The sequence below is a fragment of the Etheostoma spectabile genome, chromosome 24, assembly GCF_008692095.1.
Source record: "Etheostoma spectabile isolate EspeVRDwgs_2016 chromosome 24, UIUC_Espe_1.0, whole genome shotgun sequence".
NCBI lineage: Eukaryota > Metazoa > Chordata > Actinopteri > Perciformes > Percidae > Etheostoma > Etheostoma spectabile.
The window spans coordinates 7,793,196-7,804,850 of record NC_045756.1 but is presented as its reverse complement, the minus strand read 5'-3'; the positions used below and the strand labels follow the sequence as shown (position 1 = coordinate 7,804,850).

The window sequence follows — 11,655 nt, the reverse complement described above, 5'->3', positions numbered from 1 at the left end:
CCTAGGGCTGAACCCACCAGACTCCATTTAAAAAAAACTATACTTTTAGCGTGTATAGAGTCAACTAATTTTTTAGGGATTAAATGATTACTGGTGTAACCATAAACCACGATAAAAATGTTGACGATAACAATTACTGTTTTCATTTAAAATATAATGATTATCACAGTGGATTACCACGGTGTGGGAACCGGGTGTTTAAAGGTGCCATGACATGGTGCTCTTTGGATGCTTTTATATAGACCTTAGGGGTCCCCTAATACTGTATCTGAAGTCTCTTTTATATAGGACCGAGGGGTCCCCATACTGTATCTGAAGTCTCTTTTATATAGACCTTAGTGGTCCCCTAATACGTATTGAAGTCTCTTTTATAGACCTTAGTGGGCCCCTAATACTGTATCTGAAGTCTTTATATAGACCTTAGTGGTCCCTAACATGTATCGAAGTCTCTTTATATAGACCTAGTGGTCCCCTAATACTGTATCTGAAGTCTCTTTTATATAGACCTTAGTGGTCCCTAATACTGGATCTGAAGTCTCTTTTATATAGACACTAGTGGTCCCTAATACTGTATCTGAAGTCTTTTATATAGACCGTGCTCCCCTAATACTGTATCTGAAGTCTTTTTATATCGACCTTGGGGCCCTAATACTGTATCTGAAGTCTTTTATATAGACCTAGTGGTCCCCAATACTGGTTGAAGTCGTTTATTAGACTCTAGTGGTCCCCTAATACTGTATCTGAAGTCTGTTATATAGACTTAGTGCGTCCCATAATTACTGTTTGAAGTCTCTTTTATATAGACCTTAGTGCTCCCCTAATACTGTATCTGAAGTCTGTTATATAGACTTTAGTGGTTCCCTAATACTATATCTATAGTTACCCTTTAAGGCCTTATTTTTTAAAACCTTTAATTTAAGACTTTTTTAATTCTTGAGACCCCCGAGTACCCTAAAAGAAACCACGGACAGTAGGCAGCTGTACTGAACTACCTGACGATCTGGAAGATGCGGTTGAGGTACGACTTGATCTCACTGACAGCCTGAGGCAGCAGCCGGCGGTTGGCTCCGACTCCAACGTAGGTCATCCTGTAGACCGCCACCAGGGTCTCCAAAAGCCGGCCCAGTGGGTGGAGGGGGGTGTCACATGCCTAGAAGATTATTATTTTTTTAGCAGCCCAATATAATTTCGGTGTTCACCGCTGGTTTTGTCAGCAGGTTTGTTTGACAGTAAGTCATCAGTAAAACATGTATACTGATGATGTGACATGTGAGTTTTTGAGAAGCCGTTTTGATTGTTATGATATCCGTTCATTGTCTTTTGATTGGTGGGCTAATAGGGGCAAACATCATATTCATGATTCTTCCGGTGCCGCAATGTAAAGAAAGAGGAAGGTAATGGACAACCGGCTAAAAAATAAGGAACATCCTTCGGAATTTTCCCCAATTCATTTTCCAGGTTCTCCTTCTCCATAAACAACATGAAATCAAGGAGAGGGTTAACCTTTCCTGCTACAGATTTCTGACCATGGAAGGATAAATCCTGATTTACCTTGACGAGGTAGAGGCGGACGGTGTGATATCTCTCCATGGTGATCACGCCTACGTGCTGCGGGATGACCTCCAGGCTCTCCAGGGTTCTGCTGTGGCTTAGTGACAACGTCTCCGGACTGGGACACACGCACAACATTACAAAATTAACTTCTGTTATTTATTTATTTAACTTTTGTTTTGTATTTTCCCAGGAATATTCCCATTTAGATTCAGAATGTATTTTACAAGGGAGCCCTGGCCAAGACAGCAGCACAAGAAGTTTCACATAAAGAACAAACAACAGACATAGGGCCCTATTTTAACGATCTAAGCACACGGTGTGAAGCGCCTAACGCAGGTGCGTTTAGGGCGTGTCCAAATCCACTTTTGCTAATTTGACGGCGAAAAAAAGGTTGGTGCGCCGGGCGCATGGTTCAAAAGGGTTGTACTTAGTGTGTTCATTAGAGGTGTGTTCTGGGTGTAACATGCAGATCGGATCAGAGGTAATCTCCCATTCCCTTTAAAAGCCAGGCATGTTTGGACCATGACAGGGCCCTTAAAGTTACTATATGTAACTTTTTAATGTTTCTAAAACTGTGCAATTTTTCATCTGATGATCATAAATGACCTGTTAGATGAAACGAGACTAATGTTATTTTTGCATAGTTTCTATTAATGCCTTTGCCAGGTCCCGATTTTTCCTGCGAAGTAAAAAAAATGATTTGTGGCAGGCAGACCGGATCTAAAACACTTCCCTCAAACCTTCCCTCTGTGTGTGTGTTTGTGTGTGTGTGTGTGTGTGTGTGTGTATACCTGTCCTGGATGTGTCGTCGGTTGGTGGTGAGGGCCACAGCGATGTTCTCCCAGGCCGTCCCGTTCTCTCCTCGGCCCGGCTCCTCACAGCCCAGCTGCCTCCAACACTCCTCGAACACTGCCTTCCACTTATCCTCCGCGCGCACACACAGACGCCCCAGCTTCCTGCCACATTACACACACAGCATACAGAGTGTGACAAATCCTGTACATTCATTATGAGCAAAACACTTTTTTCTGTAGAGTTCAGACATTATGTGAGCTTACACAGCGCGGGTCTTGTCTTTGTCGGTGTCCAAAAAAAGGTGTGGTTTGAAGTAGGACCCCGCCACTTTGAGGCCGGAGCCCCATTCGCCGTTGAAGGAGCCCTCCAGGTAATCACCGTTGGCCATGGTAAGCACGCCCTGAGGGGACAGCCAATTCGCCCGTTAAACTACACCGATTCATTTCTTCTGAGCATACCTAATCAGGCTACATTTACATTATTTACAGTTTAGTTTACTATCCCCTGGATCAACAGATGTACAATTCCAGGATATTTGGCTGACATCTGGTGCCGGATGTCCCTCCCCTTTTGTTCTGTGTGGCTGAGAGGGGGAAACACCAGAGCAGGGAGAATGAGATGGGGGAAATGCCAAAGCAGGGGGAATGAGAAGAAGAAACACCAGAGCAGGGGGAATGAGAGGGGGAAACGCCAGAGCAGGGAGAATGAGAGGGGGGAAACGCCAGAGCAGGGGGAATTAGAGGAAGAAACACTAGAGCAGGAGGAATGAGAGGGGTCTTTGAGCGTTGCAAAAAGCTCTGTATAAATAAGACACATTTTCATAGCTGAAGATATATTTCGACATTGTTCATCTTGGTCACCTTTCCGTTGAGAGTCCAGTCGTCAGAGAATTCCCCCTCGTACGTGGTGTCGTCCTCTGACAGGAGGATCCCAGTGCCCTGGAAGACAGAAAATACCTCCCTTCAGTCCCTGCATTAATCCTGACTCGCCTCACTTCCTCTCCGACACACCAGGGATTAGGAGCTGGGAAGTGAAGCTTTTTCTAATGCCAATAGACATTGCCAAGAGACAATATACAGTATAAAAACCGTTCCTACACATACATTAGCTACACACACTGTGAACCCTTACGCACAGTGTGTGTATGCTTAAAAACATCAGGCAGGGATTTTTCCGGCTCAGAATGGGCCTCTGAGCATGCATCAAACACTTTATTTCCTGCGTTTGGATACATTTTATGCCCCAGTTAATGGTGGGAATGTGGGAATTTTGAGCATATAATTGGAATAGTGGTGGATTTTCCTGCAACAATTTATGGTGCAAACATCCGTATTTATGTAAAGGAAATTATAATAGGTTTTGTGCAGGGCTGGAACAATTCCTTGAATAACTCGATTCCAAAAAACTCCTCGAAGCTAAATTCTTTACCTCGAAGCTTTGTTAACAGCGTACGGCTCGCTGTGTTTCCACACTTAGGATTATTACTAGCGCACAACGGGCTGACACTTCTATGGACACAAGACTAACAGCGCACAATACAAAGGAAGGGGGACAGTGAAAATAGTGAGGGGTCTGAGAGAAGGGACAGGCGAGAGAATTTTTTTCCAACTTCTAATTTTTCCTAATTTCAAATCATGTCCCGAAAGGAAACTTTGTCAAAATTGGTTTTATCTAAAAAAGGTACACTTCTCTGTCTGTTCATATCACTTCAATTTAATGCTGCAAAATGGGATTGTCAAGCAGACAAACTGACCAACACATTTCACAGATTCATACTTGGGGCTTGTGTATTGATACTGTATTGCCACTGATGCTGTATTGATTTTTGATCTGTATGCTTTCTCCTCACTCTTCTGAAGATGTGTCCCCCTGAACAGTGTAGCTAAACCGTCCCATTTAGCTTTGGCTTAATGAACAGCTCTTTTGCAAATCCAGTGCAAAGAGCCAGAGGCAAGAAGGGAAAGGGGGTGAAAAAGATTTTGCCCCACCAAAAAGTTTTTTTAAGGGTTTTGGAATTTGGCTGTAAATAATGTTGCTTTTTTTTTTAAAGGAAATCTGTCTTTTGTATATATACAAAAGACAGATTTCCTTTTTTTAGCAAACAGCAATAATAAATAGATTTACTATTGCTGTTTACTAGTTATCGGTAGAATACTCGATTACTAAAAGAATTAATAGCTGCAGCACTAGTTTTATGTACTAGGTTGCACTGACCATTTTGATTATAGGGGGAGTTGAACCCCCTCGATTCCCCCTGTAAATTACGTCTATGGGGCATACCTGTGAGGGCTGTTCAGGGAAAAGAGTGGTCCAAAGTGTGCGGGGATGTTTTGATTCTTTCACAGTCACAGCTTGATTGACGTCAACACATGTGACATCAATCAAAAAGGAGAGAAGGTGCTCACCATCATCTTGTTATCTTTGAAGGCTCCTTCGTAGTAGAGGCCAAACTGAGTGACGACCACCCCGGTGCCCTGCCGCAGGTGATCCTGCCACATGCCCATGTACTTCTCCCCTCTGGACAGAAAAACAGAAACAGCTCGCACTTACAGAGACAACTTTAAAACAAGGGCTTCTCAAAGTCCGGACCAAGGCCTGCACCCAGACCAAACTGCAAGTCAATCCGGACCCAGCCCGCACCTTGTGGTATGAGTACGTTGAAGTGTAATTTTCAAATACATTTTCTACTGATCAATAAATTGCAAGTGAGGTTGAATACACACAGAGATAAAATCTACAAAATGTTGGGGGAAAAAAACGTAGAAAGAAATTGAAAAAAAAACGTTGGGGGAGTTGTGTTGGGAACCGGATGGTTGCCGGATCAAGTCCCCGTACAGACCAAAGTATGCAGTGTGGATTGGTAGCTGGAGAGATGCCACTGCCAAGGTGCTCTTGAGCAACCCCCCAACCACTCAGGGTGCTGGTCCAGCACTGGCAGCCCCGCCCCCCACTCTGACTTCTATCCATTTGAGCATGTGTGTGTATATTGCAGGCCTGTGTGTAGTGATTACTAACAAAACAGAGTGTAAATGTGTATGAGTGTAATTTCCCCACTGGGGATCAATAAACAGTATAAATTATTAAAGTATCTGGTTATTTCAAAATACCCTTTTAAAAAGGTGATTCAAATAAGATTTGGTAAAATTCAAGCAAATGCCCTTGAACGACCTCAGAGGGTTAATGAGCGTACTTTGTGATGTCATCAAAGACGCCGTAGCCGGTCTTCTTGTCCTGCAGCCACTGGCCAATGAAGACGCTGGGGGAGGAGGTGTTGAGCTTGCCACTGCGCAGCACGCCGTGGCCGTGTCGCATGTTATCCTGGAAGAATCCATCGTAAACCTCACCGCTGGCATACCTGCAGACAGACGGGAGGATGGTTATTCTCTTCTAATAGACAAGTAAAAGCCAACCAGGAATGTGTACGGCAAGAAGGTCTTGCCAAATGCTATTTAGGGGTAATTTAGTTTTTTCTCAACCTGGACCCTATTTTCCTTTGACCTCACACCTGGGAAAATCCAAATCCAAATTACGCAAGAAAATCCACTCCTCTTATCGGTCGGATGTTTCTGGGGGCGGGAGCAAGAAAGTAAATACAAGAAGAGGCTCCTGTGTTCTGGTCTAGTGGTCAAACCTGCTCATTTCATGAAAAAATATCAGACATTGTTTCGTGAGAGACATTACTACATCTGCTCTGGGCACCGAGACTTCGCTCTGCTCTGCCGCTGTCTTTGTCCAATTTGCCCACGGCGATACGAGTGACTGACGGCGAGCTCGACCACAGTCTGTTTCTGTGATAGAAACACTACAAGCTGCTACAGTTTGCTGCTCTGCTGCATCACAGACTGCTAAATAACACACCTGACTACAGGAGACATTAGCTCAGACTGCTAAGCTACCTGACTACAGGAGACGTTAGCTCCGACTGCTAAGCTACCTGACTACAGGAGACGTTAGCTCCGACTGCTAAGCTACCTGACTACGGAGACATTAGCTCAGACTGCAAATACACACCTGACTACAGGACACATTAGCTCAGATTGCAAAGCATACCTGACTACAGGAGACATTAGCTAGACTGCTAAGCTACCGACTACAGGAACATTAGCTCAGATTGCTAAGCTACGATACAGGAGACATTAGTCAGATTGCAAAGCTACCTGTACAAGGAGACATTAGCTCAGAAGCTAAGCTACCTGACTACAGGAGACATTAGCCAGACTGCTAAGCTACCTCACTACAGGACACATTAGCTCAGATTGCTAAGCTACCTGACACAGGAGACATTAGCTCAGACTGCTAAGCTACCTGACTACAGGAGACGTTAGCTCAGAATTCCTAAGCTACCTGACTAAAGGAGACATTAGCTCAGACTGCAAGCTACCTGACTACAGGAGACATTAGCTCAGACTGCTTAGCTACCTCATACAGGACATAGTATCGATGCTAGCTACCTGACTACAGGAGACATTAGCTCAGATTGCAAAGCTACTGACTACAGGAGATTAGCTCAGACTGCTAAGACCTGACTACAGGAGACATTATAGTCAGACTGCTAAGCTACCACACTACGGACACATCAGCTCAGATTGAAGTACCTGACTACAGGAGACATTAGCTCAGACTCTAAGTACCTGACTACAGGAGACATTAGCTCAGACTTCTAAGCTACCTGACTACAGGAGACATTTAGCTCAGACTTAAGCTACCTGACTACAGGAGACATATAGCTCAGATGTAAAGCTAAATGACTACAGGAGACATTAGCTCAGACTGCTAAGCTACCTGACTACAGGAGACATTAGGTCAGGCTGGAGGAGTATGTATAGTTGGTGCAGTTTGAGTACGGATCACCTAGAATATTAATGTGAGCCTGTCAGCGGAAAAAACAAGCACAAACGCAGCTGTCCACATCTTTGTCCCACAGCGTGGACAGTAAAGTTTTTAATTGGCTATTTTCCCAGACACTTGCCTGTACGTCCCGACGCCGTGCATCTTGCCATCTTTCCAGTGACCTTGATAGTGATCGCTTTTGTTGAGCGTCTTATTGGGAGCCCAAAATTCACCAAAACTACAAAAACACATGAAGAAGAATGAGACAGATATGAAATATAAGAATAAAAGTGATCCACTGTTGTAAAAGAAATGGAGCAGTAGAATGTAACAAAGTACATACTCCAGTACTGTACTTAAGACCAAATGTTGATGTACTTGTACTTTACTTGAGTCTTTTCTTTTCATGCCACTTTCTACTTCTACTCTGCTACATCTCAGAGAGAAATATTCTACTTTTTACTCCACTACATTCATCTGACAGCTTTAGTTACTTTACAAATTAAGATTTCTTCACACAAAACACATGTAGTTTATAATACTTTAACTACATTTTCATGATGATACTCACAGATTGACAGTGTTGTATTATTACTTGTATTTAACTACAGGATCTGAATGCTCCACCACAGCAAATAAGGATAATGTACACTGATTACATGCACTCACCCATCTTCCAGTCCGTTCTTGAAGGTGCCCGTGTATATTCTCCCATCAGGCCATTTTAAGACTCCCCTGAAAAACAATTCATCTTGATCATTACTACACACAGTATATGTATATATTTATGTGTGTGTGTGCAGTTTAGAAATCCCTCTCCCTGGTGTTGAGCAGTTAGTGTGTTTCCAAATAAAACACATTGTGTAAAATAAAAAATAAAATTTCTAGGTCACCTGGTGGAGCAGGCGCCCATATGTAGAGGTGTACTCCTCGACGCAGCGGCTGCAGGTTCTCCTCTGACCTGCGGCCCTTTGCTGCATGTCATCCCCCCCCTCTCTCTCCCCTTTCATGTCTCCAGCTGTCCTATATAAATACAGGTCTAAAATCCCCCCCAAAATTAATCTTAAAAAAAAAGTTGTTTGTGTAATAAACTTTTTTTTTTTAACTCTGCAAAGGCCCCAATTAGTGCTGTGTGTTCAATCTCTTCATTGTGTTTTTAAAAACAATTCATTTTATTGTTTTTCTATCTATCTATCTATCTATCTATCTATCTATCTATCTATCTATCTATCTATCTATCTATCTATCTATCTATCTATCTATCTAAAAGTTGCATGGTCAACGGGAAGACAACAGTAGGGGTTAAAATGCCGACGTGTGTGTCCAACCTGCCGTTGGGCTTGCCGGCGAGCCAGCAGCCTTCGTACGTTGCCTCTTTCAGCCGTCCGTCCTTATAGAAAGTGTAGGAGGCCGTCCTGGAGACGGGGGGTTCTAGCTTTTGCCCCGATCCAGAGTCAACTGACGTAGTGTCCTGTCCCGCTCCGCTTAAGGCTTGCTCCACCGCCTGGTTGATAGAGCGAAGCCACTTGGCCTGAGAACACAATACGAGCCCACTTTTAAAGAAGGATACGACACGGCAACAAGAGAAAATTCATTTTTTTTGGAAAAAATTTGAGCGTTTTGTCAATGGTTAAAAAGATTTACCTTCTCCATGGCAGAGGAGGCCAGCAGGTGGAACGTCTCCTCTGGTGTGATCACCTTTAACCCATATCTGCACACACATATCAGTATGGGACAATAATAAGATAAGATTTAAATAAGGTACAGAATGGAAAAATGAGAAATGAAGGAAATTACAAAAGCTAAATACATTATAAATTAGGGGAGGGTGAAAAACTGTTTTAACTGTTATTTCAGCACAAAACGCAGCATTGAATCTGAACAAGACTTATAGGTCCTATGAATGAAAATGTCACTTTATGAGGTTTGTTTTAACATTACTGTGAGTTCCCCCAGATGTGAGCATCTGTTTCACTTTATAATTCTGTGGAGTAAACCATGTTTTCAAAAAAGTCCAGATTGCTTTTTTAAATGTCACTGTCGACTTTATTTCTGCAGCTCGGAGCGTCTTTTGGAGTTGAAAAAATGCCGTACGCCAAGTGCATTTTGACAGCTGTCCAAGACCAGACGTGCCGTTTCCATGACAACAAGAAAACACATAGTCGGAGCACAGCGAGTGATGTGATGGAGCAGACTTACAGGCCAGTGTTCTCCTCTGGAATCGGCTCCACCCAAAGAGTGGCCAAGGGGAAGACGTGATGGGTGGAGAACTGGAGGAGGGGAGCGGGAGACACGCACGGAGAAGGGAAGCGAACCAAGGAGGGAAGAGGGGAGAGGAGAGAAAGGAAAGGTGAGTGTTTAGAACGGGGAAAGAAAAAATCTGAACATTAATAGTACTACCACAAGCAGAGTTGCTATGAATAATTCCCAGGGCTTTAAATTCACTTTTTGATTTTAAAGTTCCCAGCCAAATCAGATTTTCCACTTGCCGAATGTTGTTTTTTCACACATCTAACTTTTCAGTTCAGCTCCTCTGGTTTGTTTCGTACAATTCAGTCTTCTCCATTTCAGAGTAGCAATGTAGGATTAGGGGCCCTGTCTCGCGCCCGACGCAAGTGTCTTTGCTATTCTAAGACCGTCCAGCACCCACGTCGTTTAAATAGCAAATGCACCTGCGCCCACCTGTGTGCCCATGGGCATGCTGGTCTTACAGGAAGGTGTGTTCAGGTGCATTCAGGGCGTATTGCTATCTTGAGGAAGCGGGAAGTGATCGCACCATTGACCAACAAAAACCTCTAAAGTCAATAAGGCAGCATTCATTGTTGTTGTAACAGTACATTAGTAAAATGCTCCTAGGCTTATTCACAAAGCGCGCACACTATGCTTGTTACACACACAGGGACACACTATGCTTGTTACACACACAGGGACACACTATGCTTGTTACACACACACACACACACACACACACACACACACACACAGGACGGCGCAGCAGCACACACACATGCAAAAGATTACAAATAAAAAATATTACAGTGCAAATCCTCCTTTATAATAACAATGCGCCAAGGTCCAAACGCACCTGGCTATTAAAGGGAATGGGAGAGGACCTCTGATTGGTTGATTGCATGTTACGCCCAGAACACACCTCTGATTAATGAAGACACTAAGTACAGCCCTTTTGGACTTATTTCCCGCCTTCAAACTAGCAAAAGTGGATTTGGACACGCCCTCAACACACCTGTGCCAGGTGCTTCCTGCCGTGCGCTTAGATCGTAAAATAGTCTAGAACTACAAGACAGCGTTGCCAGATAAAGATTACGTTTCAAAGGCAAACAAACACAAAACTCCCCAGTATTGTTGGCGGAAATCAGACCAATCTGGCAACACCGAGTCAAACTGACAATTCAAACAGACGCAGAATTATTTGCTTCATTCATCACCGGCCGAACCCGCACGTAACTTTATAAAGTTACTGGCCAAAGTTCATTTTGACACCTGCGGGTTGGCGGGAGCCCAGAATACATTCCTAAGATGTGTACGGACCTTACGTACAAAAACGGGAGGTGATCTCCAACCTTCGCTATAAGCAAGTTGCTCACAATTGATCGAAATCAAAAATGACTCAAAATAGGGCTGAACGAGATGAGGAAAATATGCGATAACGTTGTTGAATATCTTGAGAACGATATAACCTGCGATAAATTAACAGGTGATAAAGGGTTCTCAGTTTATGCTGCTTTCAGTGTTCTGCCAACAGACAACACACTGCTTGTTGGCTTTAACCCTCTCCCTTTTGTTTCTCAGTTGTTTTGTCACTTTTCACCAAATCTATCACTTTTTCTTCTGTTTTTATAATTTTTTTTACATCAAATGCTACTGTATAAAATCGACTAAAACACCCAAATTCAATGAAAGTAGTGACAAGTGAAGTAGTAAGTGATTACTGATTTCCCCAAAAAAACCTTGAAAAAGGCGACAAGAACCGAAACAACAAAAACAACAAAATCGTTGAAAAAATATGAGAAAAATGTGGAAAAAAAGAAAAGAAAGACAGGAAGTGAATTGGAAAGAAAATGGAAGGAAAAAAGAAGTAAAGGAAGTCCAGACTAAGGCTTTCCGATACCAGTACCAATTCCAGTACCGTGACTTGGATACCGGTTCCTAAACAATTGGTACTAATTTTATCAAACAAAAAGAAATGACAACATTACACATTACAGCACAAATCTTTTCATTTATCTTTCATCTCCTGCTACAAGAGGCGTCTCTGTGTAGAGCTTTTCCTGAGTGTCTCTATGACGTGTAACGTTAGACAGCCAATCACAGCCATTATTAGATCTTGGTAGAAGCATGCTGCGTGCTGATTGGCTCACTGACTCATGAGATTTACTCCTTAGGTACTGAATGACGAGATTTTAAAATACTCGATACTTTCCAGGCAATTGGGTAATTACCCTACATTGTTACCAC

At 43.1% G+C, this 11,655-nt stretch overlaps 1 protein-coding gene across 5 annotated transcripts in view; it reads right to left on the bottom strand.

Annotated features, from left to right (window-relative positions):
- The window catches only part of als2b (alsin Rho guanine nucleotide exchange factor ALS2 b), a 90,412-nt gene that overhangs the window by 9,239 nt on the left and 69,518 nt on the right, over nt 1-11,655 (bottom strand). For all 5 annotated transcript variants that reach the window (XM_032506474.1, XM_032506476.1, XM_032506477.1 and 2 more), the window contains 12 exons: nt 9,379-9,449; nt 8,824-8,890; nt 8,508-8,710; nt 7,849-7,914; nt 7,319-7,417; nt 5,540-5,704; nt 4,755-4,866; nt 3,210-3,287; nt 2,613-2,749; nt 2,346-2,510; nt 1,552-1,669; nt 993-1,150 (listed from right to left, as the gene is read on the bottom strand). In XM_032506474.1, the coding sequence (XP_032362365.1) occupies nt 993-1,150; nt 1,552-1,669; nt 2,346-2,510; nt 2,613-2,749; nt 3,210-3,287; nt 4,755-4,866; nt 5,540-5,704; nt 7,319-7,417; nt 7,849-7,914; nt 8,508-8,710; nt 8,824-8,890; nt 9,379-9,449 (1,439 nt within the window). The remainder of the gene's footprint in view (nt 1-992; nt 1,151-1,551; nt 1,670-2,345; nt 2,511-2,612; nt 2,750-3,209; nt 3,288-4,754; nt 4,867-5,539; nt 5,705-7,318; nt 7,418-7,848; nt 7,915-8,507; nt 8,711-8,823; nt 8,891-9,378; nt 9,450-11,655) is intronic.